Source organism: Malania oleifera, chromosome 7 (assembly GCF_029873635.1).
Source record: "Malania oleifera isolate guangnan ecotype guangnan chromosome 7, ASM2987363v1, whole genome shotgun sequence".
Classification (NCBI taxonomy): domain Eukaryota; kingdom Viridiplantae; phylum Streptophyta; class Magnoliopsida; order Santalales; family Ximeniaceae; genus Malania; species Malania oleifera.
In genome coordinates, this window is record NC_080423.1 from 30,902,798 (window position 1) to 30,919,261 (window position 16,464).

The following is a 16,464-nucleotide window of genomic DNA, read 5'->3' on the forward strand; positions in this document are numbered from 1 at the left end:
TTGAAAAGGATGAAAAATCCTATTTGTTGTATGGGGGTGATGGTGAAGAATAAAGTTATTAGAAAATGCGTCGCATTTTCAAAGATCCACACGAGAGACGGTACTAAAAATGATATAACATGGTTCAAACAAAAGGAAGCTAGCTATCCGCAAGAAATAATCTTGAAAAAGAAACACAACACCACCTATTTCTTCCCATCTAAACCAATGAAGGGAATAACCCAACCTTTTTCTTCACTTCTTTATTTCTTCCCAGAGGCATCACAAGAACCAATGAGAGCTTCTCAGTCTTCAACTCGTTTATCTGCGCCTACAATCAAATTCCAGTGTTTGAAATTAAAAGTGTGAAATATCGGAAACTAATAAATAACATATAAAAAAACAACACAACAAAGTACTTTGAAAAGAAGAGCAAAGATCCATGGGATTTTGGACAGTATATTAACAACACGGGATTTTGGACAGTATATTAACAATAATCAGCGATTTTGTTCCATCCTACATCGCTGCAGTACAATTCATTTTCAACAATTTCATTTGGATGGTACCTCACGCCAACAATTAATTTTTGGGGGAGGGGGGGGGGGTAAGAGGAACGAAAAGGAGTGCATAAGTGAGATGGAATTTTCTTGATAGAAAAATGTAGGTTTCCCAACAAAAAATCAATCCTTTCAATAGTGGGATAAAAATGATGGGAGAGAAACTGTTAAATTGGGCAGGATCATTTTTGTTTTCTTCCATTTTCCTGTGTGTATTAAAATAACACATTCATATATCAATTCTGCTCCTTATCCAACCCCATATCCTGTGGTTCAAAAACTCCCAAGAACACTATCAGGTCTCATCTTTTGGAATGCCTTAATCATCAACATTGGATCTCATAAAGCTGAAATTCTAATCCTAACATCACCAGATTTTCTACTCTTATCAACGGATATCCCATATTTAGAAGTACTACATGATGCAGCAAGTATATTCAGCTTTTCTATCATGGCAATTAACAGAAATTTTCACTCAGAGAAGAACAAGCAACAGAAAATAAAGGAAATACAATAATTCATTACCTCAAACTACTCAATGCTCAGGTTAGCATATATAAAACTTACAATTAGGCTTAAACAGAAATTGTTGCTCTCAGCTCCTCCGCCACAGCATCAATGAACTCTTCAGTGTTCAGATAGTGGTTCCTTGAAAGCCTACACCGTGAATGAAAATCTTACTAAAGGGGTGGGTGGATGAATATATAATACTCTGTGCATGTGTGCACATGTATATAAGTAGCTTACTTAGGCCCATGGATGATAAGAGCAAGATCCTTAGTCATCTTGCCAGATTCCACGACTCCAATACAAGCTGATTCCAGTTTCTCTGTGAAATCCAAGAGTCTAGCATTGTCATCCAATTTTGCCCTGCAAAAGAGAACATAATTATCAGCCAAATGATCCCGTGATCAGTAGAAAAAATGCATTAAATAAGTCATCAAAAACAGAGAATGCAGAGTAATAAAAAATTATGAGAGCTATAATCTCACACCTGTGTGCAAGGCCTCGTGTCCAAGCAAAAATTGAGGCAATGCTGTTTGTGCTGGTTTCACCACCCTTTTGATGAACCCTGTAATGACGTGTAACTGTGCCATGGGCTGCTTCAGCTTCTATGGTCTTCCCATCAGGGCATACCTGAATCCATTCAGGTAAAACCAGAATCAGCATCCACATAAAGAAAAAGTAATAAGGCATGGAGAGCTACGTTATTTCTCTCTTTAATGTGCATTAAAAAAACTGAATTTTATGTCTGTACCCTGTCCATAACGTTTAAATTCCTTTCAAAAGAGAAGATATTAACTACTTAGGAACATAAATGAATATAAGAAAAATATCAAAATGTTTTATCACTAGAAATTGAGAAGTTTGGTTATGAGATAAAAGAGAGCTTGATTAGTTTAGTGCAGTTCGTCATTTTAGCCCTATAACTAACTGAGAACGGACTATTTTAAATGGCAAATGGCAAAAGATGAAAAGAATCTAGAAAACACATCAGGACAATTAGAAAATCTGAAAACATGAGAAGGTTATGAAAATTCCGTGTGGCATAAAGGGAACATAGGCAAACCCTCTTTACACACACACATGCATGAGACTGTTGGAAATTAAGAAAAAAAGCATACCAAAACAGAAGTCATCAACCCAAGCGATCCGAAGCCTGTAATCATGCAAATAGATGGTTAAAATCAAGCAAACCATCATAAGCAAATATTTCACATATGCTTCTCAAAACAGCAATATTCCAAGGAAAATTTATTAGGTACACCTGGTGTACCACCTAGCATGCTGACTGGTACACCAAGACCAATATAATTTTACCATGTGTATTGTCAGACAAAAATATATATATATATAATTGCCCAATTTAGTTAAAATAAAGATACATGGTGAAATCATATTGATTCTAGTGTACCAATCAGCATGCTAAGTGGCAGCTGTACCTAAAATCTTCTCCTATTTCAAGTATGCTTGCACTTGTGCTCACCCACACATGTGCGCACAGAAAAAAATAATAATAATAGAAATACAACACTGCAGATCCATATAACAGATATTCCTGCAATCATAAGCTGTAAAAGCATGTCTATCAACCTTGAGCTAAGAAATCACTCTGCACATCACCATCATAGTTCTTGCATGCCCACACATAGCCTCCTTCACTCTTCATAGCATAAGCAACCATGTCATCAATGAGTCGATGCTCATACCTATTCAAATAAAGTCACAATCAACCACAACAATTATCAACTGCAATAATAACCATGTATGCCAGCATAAATTAGCTCCTCACCATATCCCAGCAGCCTCAAACTTTGACTTCCATCTGGCCTCGTAAACATCTTGGAATATGTCCTTAAATCTTCATCAATCAGAAGAATATGAATGCATATAATTTAGAGAAGCAACAATAACCAAGAAGAAGCCAGCCAAGCAAGCTACATACCTTCCATCATATTTCTTAAGAATAGTGTTCTTCGTGCTAAGATAGAGTGGCCACTTTTTCTCGTAAGCAGTGTTCATTGAAGCCTCAGCAAAAGAATATATAGACTGCACTCACAGTTCCAAGTACAGAGAAACAAAATAAGAAGCCTGCAGAAACCAAGAAATTTTACTCCAGCCATCCTAGCATACCCCCCCCCCCCGCCCCCCTCTGGTAGGACATGCCATGAGTTCTCATGCCACCAAGTAATTTGCAGAGTCCAAACCTCATCAGTGTTATACATGGATAAAGCTACTCCTCCAGAACCAGTAAAGTTGAAAACCTCCAACTCAGTCTTTTCACCTTGTCCTTCCGGTACTGCAAACATATTAAGCACCACTTTTCATAACCATTCATTGTAAAGAACAAAATATGAAAGTGATTGGAGACATTTTCAAAGCATTAACTAATCTGAAACAATGTATCTGTCCAGATAGCAACAAAGCAGGGAAAGTACTAACCAAAAACCAGCTTGAGTTTCCCTCCTCCTTTGATGACTGTATCAGTTGCTCGATATTGATCACCAAATGCATGCCTGCCAATGCATATTGGCTTTGTCCAACCTGACAACAGCACCAATTAGCATTGCTCTATTCAGAAATTAAAATCATCAAACAGATATGCCAATAAACAGTGAATACTTGGGACAAGGCGAGGAACGTTTTTGCAAATAATTGGCTCTCTGAAGACTGTGCCTGCAGCAAGTACCAATCACAATTCCCATCATAAACAATATGCATGCATGAATCAAGTGAACAACTAGAAAATCAGACTCATAGCCACAATGTCATTTACCATTCAAAATGTTCCTAATTGTCCCATTTGGACTCTTCCACATGTGCTTCAACTCAAACTCCGTCATACGAGCTTCATCTGTTACACACCAAACCAAAAAATTTTAAATTTTTTCAAGTCTAATAATGATAAGGTAGTGCTCAACCCATAATTACAGAAGATATAATAGCACAAAATGTAAAACAAACATTTCTTTGAAAATAAATTCATCTAATAGTACCAGGAGTAATTGTTGCACACTTGATTGCTACATTGTACCTGTAATGACACCCAATTATCACCAAAGCAAATATACTTGGAACTAATAGAGCAAATAAATTTATAACAACATTCAAAAATGAAGAGAAGGCAAATAAAAACTAATATGATTAAGAATAAAAGAACGGTAAAAGTTGCAGAATTGCACTAGCAACAGGCTTCTTAAGCACAGAAAATCTTTGATTTCTTATTAATCAGGCCAACAAGAAGCTGTCCAAAAACTAAAAACCTCAGCAGCAAAGAGAACAGCAATATATCTCACTAATCATACAGCAACTGAATCATTATGGACATACAGAATCATACATACAACAATGGTATCTGAGCAAAGAATAGGAAAGCAGAAAATAAGAGATAGACAAACCAAAGTTTCAACTCCTAAAAAAAGCCTTCTTTGAAGGGAAAGGGCATTGTTCTAGAACTAGAAATGCTAACTTGTAGTAAAAACAGAACTTAACATAACAGAACCTAAACATACTTAAGGGTTGCTTCTGCACTTTCAATAGTAACTTTATCATCAGTAGCGTCGCGATGAGGAAGGCCAAGGTCAAAATACTTTATATCCAAGTCCAAAAAAGGAAAAATGAGCTGCAGATAGAAGAGAGCAGGTTATTCATATAAGCAATTGCTTCAAAGTTATGAAATAGTGAACCAGAAACATAAATAAGTATCACATAAGTGCATAAGAAAGAAGAAAAAAAATACCTTGTCCTTTATTAATTCCCAGATAACTCGAGTCATTTCATCTCCTGTATTGTTTAAATCAAAGAAATACATTTATAAGAGAGTGAGAGATAATAAAATCAATCCACAAAAAACTAATTCTTCAACATCCAAAGTGCATAGAGGGTAGTCAACATGTAGAAATTAAACCTCAAGACCAAGAAAAGTGAAAAGCATCATTCCAAGTCAATTTTCAATGGACAACTTCGACGATTTTTTTATTTTACAAGGAAATCAGCATTAAACCAAACACAAAATACCTGTATTCTGGTTTGACAGAAAATTGCTAGTCATAATACACTTTTCTCCGGTCATTTTTACAGAATTATCATAGCTTTTATAACATTTTTGTTGCTAAAGATAAACTCCTTTACTCCTATTAGCATTTAGAATGTACATCTTCAAGGTATAAATTCCTATCAGATTAACTCTGAGCACAAAACTTTATACTAATTTCATGGTAACATCTTACAAACAAAAAAAAAAATCCCTTCAATCAAAACTGCAAAATGACTTGCAGGAACACATATTCAAGGTGTATTACACCAACTAGTCATGCCATGCCATAAAGAAATGCAAACGAGGAAGATATCCATATGGCATGCTAATTTTAAGCAGTTCTGCCGTTAGAAAGGGTCCTAAAAACAACATTTAGAAAGGTATGAATTCTCATAAATCTTTTGTCAATTTAAAGATGTTGGTAGCAGAGTAGGGTACATCACATTAAGAGCAAGCAATGGCACTACTGTAGGTCCTAGAGCGAACAACCACAAGAAGAATGCACTAGGGGAAAAGCAATTTTGTTTGTTGACTAAACGAATCAAACTTTTATACCAGCAAGTGAATTGTTAGATCATTTCAAAATTTTAAGAGTATTGTTTGGAATGAGATTTGAAATACTTGGATTTCAAATAAGGCCACGTTAATTTCACATCGCAAAAGCACAAATTGCTTTGAACCGCTAGAAGCCATTACCCAAGTAATTTAAGCGAATTGAGCACATTCAAAAGGCAGCTTCGAACAAGAATGAGTTGTAGAGAAAAAATTATAAGAAAAGAAGGCATTTCTATAATAGAACCTAGACTGGTATACCATTTTAAAAGTGATGTTAAAAAGGAACTGGATGTAAGATCAGGTCCGGAAAAAAAAAAGACCCAACTGTTTTTGGAATCAAAAACGCCTTTTTGGACGATAAAATTTCCTAGACAACCAAAAAGAATATGCCAGAAAAGCGGAAGCCATTCTCATCTAAAGTTGCTTACTAATAATATACAATAACAGCAGAGCAAGATCTACAAACAGATTCGAAATCTAAAATAAAGAGATCAGAACAAAGAGAAAAAAAGAAAGGCAGAGGGCGAGATCTCACCATCCATCTCCACGATGGGGTTGGCGACCTTGATCTTCTCGAAGGCCATGTTTCCCTACCCCTCTCTCTCAACAACTGATCTGATCAAACAGGGAGAGGGACAGCAATAACGCAGCGAGAGAAAAGGAAAGTAGAAGGCGGGGGGAGAAGGAGAGAGAAAGAGTAAAAGGGACGACGGAGGAAGTCTCCGCCGGCGGCCTTCGTTGGGAAAGAATGCAAATGGGGTCGACAGAGCCACTGATAGAGTCGTGGGGGAAATGAGGAGCGTAGAGAGGGAGAGGAGGAGAGAGGGAGAGGCCATTTTATATGGGACGAACTTCCATCCGAATTTCTCTTCTGACTGAATCGAATTACGGAAATGCCATTCTTACAGCAATATCCCTTTCTCCGCTGCCGTCCTGCTGCTTCGCACTTCTTCCAAGGGGGCAATGATTACTATTATTATTATTATTATTATTATAATCATTCAATATGTGTGTAATTGACGACTCTATTTTCTAAAAATTCTAAAAAATTAAAAAAAAAATTAAATAGCCTAAGAACATTTTAGATAATTGTAGATAGTTTATATGGATATTTTAAAATAATAATGAATAATTATTAAAAAAATTTAACATAATTATAAAAGTATTTTGAGATAATTTTAGGTAATTAAAGAAATATTTTAAAATAATTATTAATAGTTATAGAGATAAATTTGATTTTCTTTTTTTTGGATTACGCATCGGGTATCCACGTGTCCGTTTTACGGTCCATGTGAGTAATCCTACACCTCTTGAAATTGACCTTGTAACTCCAAAGGAAGAATAAATTCAGGAGTCTAGGGGCGGAAACGAACTCGGGAGGATTTGAATACCTGATTTCGTAAAAAACACTTCCGCAGCCCGCACTACCACTTGAACCACACCTTGGGGGTGATAAATTTGATATTTTTGAAAGATGACACGAAAGGAAGAATTTTCTTTATAGTATTAGAGACTATTTAATATTATATTATTATCCAAAGTAGTTAGTCCCCCTTTGACACTAGTTTTAACCCTTTCACTTTTAATAAGTGCTTATGAATGGTATGTTATTTATTTTTATCTTATTTGTGTGAACACTGTGGATGCTTGAGTAGAGTGCACTTGCCATATGCAGGCATATTCCCCACAATCGTGAGGAAGATGGACTTTGGTGGCTCTATGAAGTTATCACATGTCCCATGATTTTGGTTGATGATCGAGTAAGTATACTCAAAAACCTAATGCTGCTTTTTTTTTTTTTTTTGTCCATTTTCTTTAAACTCCCTACTAACTTAAGCTGAAGGTTTTCCAAGTTTCATATTGTTAGACCCTTAATTAACTTGGCATTGTCAAGGTATATGGCATGGGCAACTTATGTGTCAAGGCAGTATAACTTAAGATGGTCTGTTATGCGTTGTCTTGAAATTTGATAGTTTGGTTAACCTATGTTATTAGAGAGGGAGCACATAGGTGCTAAGTTGTCTACTCAACATGCATGGTTAGCGACAAATGTGGTTTGGGCCATGGTCCTTGCCAAGGTTGCTTATGGTAGCTAGTTTTAGTTGAAATGGTCATGCATTTAACTTGGACATATCAAGTGACTCATTGACTTATGTTGTTGTTAGGATGTGGAATAAGTTATGGTTAAGGAGAAACCATACTAGACACAAAATGTTGACTCGTAGGTACTATATAGTGCCGATGTTAAATGCTTATAGTGTAACATGTTGACTAGGTAGGGCAGTTACTTAGCAATTTCTTCTTGTAAGGTTCGCAAATAGGCTTGATAAAAGGGTTGATGTAATTAGTGTAATCCCAAGAGGGGGGTGAATTGGATATTTTAAAATTTCTTCATAGGTTAAATTAAATAACAATAATATTTCACAACCTAGGGTCTTTCTAAGTAGTCTCAATTTTCCCAATTAATCAAGTGTGCACATATTTAAAAAAATATGACATTCTCTACAAATTAAATATTTGCATACATCAAACACATTATATCTCATTTTAAGTTTTAAAGCATGTATGTGGAATGATTGAACAATAAATGTGAGCATACACATGTGCAGCATGTCTCATTTAAATATAAATTTGTGTATGTATAGAGACCTGAACCAGGAAAATAAAGAAATTGAATAAGAAAAGGAAAAAGGGATTTCTGTAGGCTTTGTTGACGAAGTCCATGTTCTCGTCGACGAAGGCCCTTATGAGGTTCGTCGCTGAAATTCAGAGTTTTGTCGACGAAGAGATCTAGAACGTTCGAAAAATATCAGGCTTAGGGTTCATCAATGAGGCCCTTCTTTCATCGACAAACGACCTTATGTGGTTCGTCGATGAAGGCATCTTTTCGTCGACAAATTTGATCTGGCCAAGGGGTCTATAAATAGATTTTTAATTACTTCATGGTTAAGAAATCAAAATATCTCTCCCTTTCTCTCTAGAACATGCGCCCACACTCTTTCTCTCTCTCTCTCTCTCTCTCTCTCTCTCTCTCTCTCTCTCTCTCTCTCTCTCTCTCTCTCTTCAATCCTTCATCGTTCGTTGCCCATTTCAACGATTGGAGGTTACCATGAGAATCGAGGAGCAAATATCTACAAATCTAACGGAGTGGATTCTTGATTTCAGGAAAAAGTTAGGGTTCGATTTTCGAGCATCTCAGGAGTTTTCTAGAAATAGGTAAAGGGATTATATTATGTCAGCTATGTTTATGAGTTCTAATAGATTGAAATGTTAAAATGGTTTTTAGATAAACAGTTATGACTTTTCTAGGGTTTTTGGGCCTAGGGTTCGGGAGGGACATGCTTTCTCCGCTGACCTAAATATGTTACAGGCTTAAGAAGGGATGGAGCTAACGAGAGGTTTGTAGGCCCCGAGCGAAGAACAACCCTCGTAGTATAGCCATAGATTGATGCCCTTCTTTTTTCTTTTTTTTTTTGAGGTACTTCGCTTTTTAGTCTCTCGTTTATTGCCCTTCAGGCTAAGTAAAGAATTTAATCATTCTTTCTCTAAATAAGTTTTTTGCTCTTTCGAGCTTTCGATTCATCTGGTAACTCTTGTACCCAATACAATAAGTCCTAGACATTATTCTATCTAGGGATAAGCCCTGTAGGCATAGAAGTGAAAGATGATAGGAGATAATCTAGTTAGGAAGTTGTTATTTCAAACCATAAGCTTATTTTAAAACCAACCAAAGAAGGTAGGGTTGATTATCTCCATTTCCCTGTATTTAACTATATATCTATATTTAGTAAAATAATGACTTAGAAATATTCATATCCTAGTTTTAGTAGCAATATTGATGTTCACAAGTAGATGAATTAAGTTTGAGATTTTAATTGGCATTAAATGAGAAGGTTTTTGTATAATATTGATTTGTAACGGCTATAAGATGATACGAGAGATATGATGGCTATATGCCAAGAGATGAGATGAGATAAGATGTGACAGCTAAATGCCGAGTTTATGATATGCTGGTTTTTACCAAGTCAGTATTGAGCAAATGTTTTCACAGAATTATGTACAGATTATATTATATTGCAATTTTATGAAATAAATGATGATTACAGTTTTATATGATGAAAATTGTCATATATGATAATAGAGCCCTGTTATGATGTTCTCATGTTTAAGCATGGTACCATAGCTATATGTATATAGAGGTGCAACCATACTACTCAGTTAGAGTGTGGATGGGAAAGGCGGCTGGTAGCCTAGGTAAAGTACTCCTCGAAGGAGTGATTCCAGAACCCTATCCGACAGAGTATTTTGGATGACTCGGCCTTTGGGCGGCCTTCGAGTACATAGAGAGTAGGCACCATCATATTACTTTATGTTTGACTTAGCATTAGTCGGCCGACTATAATTGCTAGGTCCAGTCTTCGGGCCACGCAACCCGTCATGGGGGGAAGCATGTCGCACCTGTATGTGATGGGGTGACAACGCTAGTCCTACAGACCAGGTTGTATCTTCTAGGCATATATGGACATATTTACTACAAAAAGGGCTATATTGAGCCAGCAGTATGTATTTTCAGAGTTACAGAGTAATACGGATTTTTAAATGCCAATTAAATGTATTTAAATGATAACAGTATATGTACACATGAAATCTCATGCTAGCCACACACTAATAATAATATAATCTGTCTTACTGAGAGGTGTCTCACCCTAGCATACAAATCTTATTTCAGGTCCTTTGAGGGATTGAGCCTAGCATGTTGCCAGGCAGAGTTAGATAGTAGAAAGTCCTTGTCAGAGCTGGTGAGATTTTAGACAGTGTTTGTCTATTTTGGGATTGTATATATAGCAAGTTATGTTTTCAGTTATGTATGAATGTATATGAGAAATAGTTAGAAACTCTGGTAAGTTTTATCAGAAGATGTATGTTTTCCATTGTGTTTAATTATGCAGTTCAGTATGGAACACCCGTTTTTCCCTTATTTGGGCGAGTTGTGTATGTATGGTATTAAAGAGATGTATGTTTAGTGGCACTTCAAGCCCACCTAGAGGGTCGGGGCGCTACAGTTGGTATTAGAGCTAACCAAGTTGTTAGTGTTGGCATTACAAGGCTTAATGTCCTATTTTGATACTAACAAACAAGTATAGCTTAACATATTCGGTCAAGTGTTGATATTTTCAAGACTAAATGAAGAATGCAAGGATAAAGAGTTCATGAGAGCTTGTACTTTAGAAAAGGATAATTATATCAAGCTTGAGACATGGATTCAAGAATAAAAAGCCAAAACTCAACATGGAAAGCTCAAAGTTCAAATGAAACTCAAATTCCAAATGCTATATCTTGAAAGTTGAAGTGATCCAAATTGAAAGCGTAGAGAAGTCTGGGAGATCAGAAGTTTGGAAAAGAAGATCAAGAGACCTTAAAGCCAAAAAAATGTCAAAACAGCTTAGGTCCAAGTCTTTGTAAGTACTTCAAGTTTATTCAAATATGAAGTTTTCATTTTGAACCGCTTTAGGCAAAGAGACTTAGAGACTTTAATATAAAACTTAGAACATGTTTTTCAAAGTTAAACAAATCTATATTCCAAGAATATCTAAGAAAAAATGAGAGAGAAATCAAAAAATGACTAGAAAAGAAAATCAGTTAGTTGACAGACACCTGTCTATTTATGGACAGACGATTGTCCAATTTAGCGTAGCTTAACTGAAGATAGAAGCCTGATAGACGACTGTCAAGGCTTTGACAGACGACTGCCAGTGCAAAGTGAGAAGCCTGTGAATGTTTTACCAGACGACTATCCATCTTTTGTGTTATTGAAAAACTTAAATTGTTCATGGACAGATGACTGTCACCATATGGACAAACGATTGCCAACTCTCTGTGTGTAAATATTATAACTATATTTTGGTAACAGACGACTGCCAATCAAAGGACAGACTTCTGCCATCTCTCTGTCCATGAGTTTTTCGAGTATATCATATGGACAAACGACTGCCAGAGTTTGACAGATGTCTGGCTCGCGACATGTTTTAATTTTCCAATGGATATAATCTTTGAAATTCAAATTTTTGGAAACTTAAATAATTTTAATATTTGGAAACAACTCTAAGTATTCTTGGGGAACAAGCAAGGAAGTTTTCTACCTCTATAAATACCCTCAAGAATCATTGTTTTAGACACCAAGAAATTAATTCAGCTCTCATTCTCTCTCAAAGCCTACTGAAATTCTAAAAGTGTGCTATTGCTCTCATCACTCACGAAATTTTCTGAAAGCTTTGCTGAAGTTACTCACTGAGTTGTGCATCAAGTTGTTGATTCTTTTATCCATTGAAAGATATCTATGGTGATAAGTTTCTAAGAGCTTTATTCTGAAATTCATGTTCTAAATTTACTGAAGTACGTAAGTGTTTCAAATTTGTACTAATTAGCTCTTTGAGGAGCAAGTTCTTGCACGTCTTGTATTCTATCTTTGTAACAGGATTAGTTGACGGTTCGAGTATTGAATCATTGGACCAACCAAGGGGATATTGTTTGGAGAAGGCGGGCTCTAACCTTACCCAAGGAGTGCTAGTAACTAGTCTTGTTTCACCTGGTAAAGGAACGGTACTAGTAAATCCTTTGGTGGTTTTTCTAGGGGCGAGGACGTCGGCTATGTTGAAGTCGAACCTTGTAAAAATCTCTGTGTTCTTCTTTCTTTACTCTACTCATTATTTTTCTTTGTACAAAATATATAATATGTGTGGATGCTTTAAATTTCAATTTTGAATGTTTGGTTGTTAAATAGACCGGAAGGTAATTCATTTTGGATAAATTAGCATTGATTGTGGAAACCGAAAGGGACTACGTTGGTTGATTATCATTGACCTATTAATCTGAAAGTTTATTTAGAAATTGAACATTAGGAAGAAGAATAATTGTGATACAGGGCTTATAACGAGTTCAGCAAATTTTCATATATATACAGGGTTATTGTTATATAAATTGAGTAATTGATCTTGCTGTGTTAATTGTGATTATATCTAAGTTTTGATTGTTATTATAACTCAAAAGAACGAAGACAAGAGGGAATAAATTTTTAAAAAAAACCCAATTCACCCCCAGCTTGGGAGGCTATTCCAATTTCAATTAGGTCTTGTAGACTTGGTTAGACGACGTTAAAGATCTTACCATAGTATAGGTGTCAGAATAGGACAAGGATAGGAATGGGTATGATAGGACTTTCGAGTTTTTCTTCGTAAGCCTGGAGATAGGAATCCATTGGCGGACTTCTGTGTTTTTCTAGATCAGTCGACGGGTTTAGAAAATCACGACAATCCGTTGATGGTTTTTTTTTGAGTGGAGGGGCGAAACTTGAGTTAGAATGAGGGTATTAGGTTGGCAGAGCACATGGTCATTAGGGACGTTGGTTTATTAAGATGAGTCTTATAGTATTGTAGTTATAGCAAATATGTAAGGTACCAAGATTCTAAACAATTTTCTTAATTGTCTCTTCAGGATGGAGTCCAAGGATAATACTGCGAACACTAGTGGCAGTAGCAGTGAGGGGGTTGGCCATGAGGCTGTAATAATACTACGATGGTACTTCGTGACTTCGCCCAGTAGTTTATGGCAGAGGTTATATGGAATTCTAGGGGGCAGGACTGTCCCATGGCTGAGCTGGGAGGTTCTATTGATCAGTTCACTTGATTGAAGCCTCCTACTTTCGTGGGGAGTACAGACCCAATCCGAGCAGAGAATTGAATTTGGGAGATCGGGAAGATCTTGACTGTTCTATGTTGCACGGATGAGCAAAAGATGCTTTATGTGACATTCAAGTTGACTGGAGAAGCCGAGAGATGGTGGGAATCAGTGAGGATATTGAAGGAACAGAGGTTGGTACAGGTGGTGATGACATGGGGCCATTTCAAAGTGGTGTTCTTTGAGCGGTACTTTCCAGCCACTGTCAGGAACGCGAAGATGGAGGAGTTCATAGTCCTAACTCAGAGGCAATAGAAAGTTCAGCGGTATGCAGCCAAATTTATGGAGTTGTCTCGCTTTGCTCCGTTTATGGTACTGGATGAGGTAAGGAAAGCTTGGAAGTTTGAGAGGGGTTTAAAGAATGAGATTCAAAAGTAGACAACGATATTGTAGATCCAAGACTCTGCTACGTTAGTGGATAAGGCCACCATGGCAGAGGAGAGCCTGCAGGGGGATTCAGAGGTTCAGATTTTGAAGAAGAGGCCAGCACCTTCCAGTTCTTATTTAGGTGCGAGGCGGGGCACTTAGAAGAAATATGGTGGTGGCAGAGGCCAGTGACGAGAGGCTGGTAGTGGTACATCTTAAGTACCCCATCTTCCTTTGCTTGTCCTACTTGTGGCAAGCAGCATGTAGGGAAGTGCATGATGGGTTTAGGTGTTTGCTACCAGTGTGGCAGACCAGGGCATATGGCACGTGAGTGTGGCACACCGAGGAGCAATGAACCTACACAACAGGCATCTCAGGGAAGCTATCAGGTGCCACATAACGGATATCAAAGGGGTACAACCCAGGGAAGGGTGTATTCCCTAACTCTTGGCGACACAGAGAACGCCGGAGATGTAGTGGCAAGTAATATTTATATGTTTTTAAATAAAAATGTGGTATTATTTGATTTAGGAGCAATGCATTGTGGGTTAGAAACACAACTATTAGATGCAGAATTAGCAGTGACTACATCGTCAAGGGCATTAGTTATATGTAGTAGGGTGATTCGGGATTTCCCTATAAAGATTCAGAGGATAGTATTACCAGTTAGTTTGATTGTGTTTGATATGCACGAATTCAATATCATTCTGGGGATGGACTGACTAGCAGTTAGTTATGCCGACATCGATAGTCATAGGAGGGAGTTAGTATTCAGGCAGCCTAGGGAGCAGAAATTCAAGTTTGTGGGGTCATGTGTGCGTTCTACACTACGCATCTTTTCAGCTATTTGGGTTAGGAGGTTACTTCTGAAGGGATGCCAGGGGTATCTGGCATTTGTGAAAGAAACATCGAGAGAATAACTTAAGCTGAAGGAGATTCTCGTAGTATGTGAGTTCCTAGATGTGTTTCTAGAGGACTTGCCGAAATTGCCTCTTGATCGTGAGGTGGAGTTTGCTATAGAGTTGACTCCAGCACAACACTGATTTCGAAAGCTCCATATCATATGGCTTCGGCAGAACTGAGGGAATTGAAGGAGCAGCTACAGGAGTTACTTGATAAGGGTTACATCCGACCGAGTGCTTCACCCTGGGGAGCACCGGTGCTGTTTGTGAAGAAAAAGGATGAGTTGATGAGGATGTGCATTGACTACAGAGAGATTAACAAGGTGACAATGAATAATAAATACCTGTTACCTAGAATTGATTATTTGTTTAACCAACTACAGGGCACACAGGTTTTATCTTAGATCGATTTGCGATCCGAGTATCATCAACTGAAGGTGAAATTGGAGGACATACCAAAGACTGCATGTCGGACTAGGTATGGCCACTATGAATTTCTGGTTAATGCCTTTCAAGTTGACCAATGCTCTTTAGCATTTATGAACCTGATAAACAGAGTGTTCCACTAGTATTAAGATCAATTTGTGGTCGTTTTCATTGACGACATCCTGGTTTACTCAAGGAGTCCTGAGTAGCATGTAGTTCATTTGAGGTTGGTACTTTGAGTGCTCAGGTAGAAGAATATGTTTGGGAAATTTAAGAAATGCGAGGTCTAGTTAGAGTAGATGGCATTTTTAGGGGGGATGTTGTGTTTAAGGAAGGGGTATCAATGGACCTGAGTAAGATAGAAGCGGTAGTGGACTGGACGAGACCGAAGAATGTTCAGGAGGTCAGGAGTTTTCTCGGTCTTGCAGGATTCTACCTATGGCTTGTAGCAGGGTTTTCCAAACTATCAGGTCCATTGACACGACTCACAAGGAAGAACGTAAAGTTTGAATGGACTGATGAGTGCAAACAGAGTTTTCAGGAACTAAAGTAGCGGCTGGTTACTATTCCAATTCTGACCATTCTATCAGGGGATTGTAGATTTGTTATCTATATATACGTCTCTAAGAAGGGTCTCGGGTGTGTTCTAATGCAACAGGGAAAGGTAATTGCTTATGCTTCTTGTTAACTTAAGGAGTATGAGAAGCACTACTCGACACACGATATGGAATTAGCAGCGATAGTGTATGCATTAAAGATTTGGAGGCACTATCTATACGGTGAAAGGTGTGAGATTTTTATCGATCATAACAGTCTTAAGTACTTTTTCACCCATAAGGAGCTGAACATGAGGCAGAGGAGATGGTTGGAGCTGATAAAGGACTACGACTATATCATTAGTTACCATCCAAGAAAGGCTAATGTGGTAGCTGATGCTCTGAGTCGGAAGTCAGTGGATGCGTCAGTATCAGCATTGAGTGTTCAGTTTCAGTTCAGTAAGGACTTGGAAAGGTTAGGTGTAGAGTTAGTAAAAGGAAATCATCAGATATTCATTTCTAACTTGGTGGTACAGCCAACCTTACGGGAGAGGATCAGAACAGCTCAGAAGGGAGATGCAAAGCTGGTAGAGGTTGTAAAAGGGGTTTAAGATGGTTTAAAGCCAGATTTCAATATCTTTGATGATGGGGTGTTGAGATTCCATACCAAGATCTGCATATCGAATGATGCCAAGATCAAGCGAGTCATTCTAGAGAAGGTACATCGTTCACTCCACATAGTACATCTAGGGAGTACGAAGATGTACATAGATCTACAGGAATCTTTCTGGTGGTCCAACATGAAAAAAGAGATCACTCGTTTCATAGAGTAGTGCCTGACTTTTCAACAGGGGAAGGCCAAGCACTAG

At 37.5% G+C, this 16,464-nt stretch overlaps 1 protein-coding gene across 2 annotated transcripts; it reads right to left on the reverse strand.

The window, feature by feature from the left end:
* Positions 1–6,546, reverse strand: LOC131159720 (isocitrate dehydrogenase [NADP]). Of its 2 annotated transcripts, none has more exons than XR_009137857.1 (16): positions 6,167–6,469; positions 4,780–4,823; positions 4,553–4,662; positions 4,037–4,074; positions 3,817–3,894; positions 3,663–3,716; positions 3,483–3,584; positions 3,248–3,339; positions 2,986–3,089; positions 2,833–2,901; positions 2,634–2,749; positions 2,165–2,199; positions 1,534–1,676; positions 1,287–1,409; positions 1,065–1,196; positions 1–310 (listed from the first exon to the last, which is right to left on the reverse strand). XR_009137857.1 is itself a non-coding variant. In XM_058114854.1 (16 exons), exons 1-15 carry the CDS (start codon positions 6,213–6,215, stop codon positions 1,115–1,117), a joined length of 1,239 nt encoding a protein of 412 aa, XP_057970837.1. In that variant the 5' UTR covers positions 6,216–6,546; the 3' UTR covers positions 1–310; positions 1,107–1,114. The 2 variants fall into 2 exon arrangements, 1 of the variants encoding a protein (XP_057970837.1); XM_058114854.1 differs by having other exon boundaries at positions 1,107–1,196; positions 6,167–6,546.
* Positions 6,547–16,464: the final 9,918 nt, after the last annotated feature.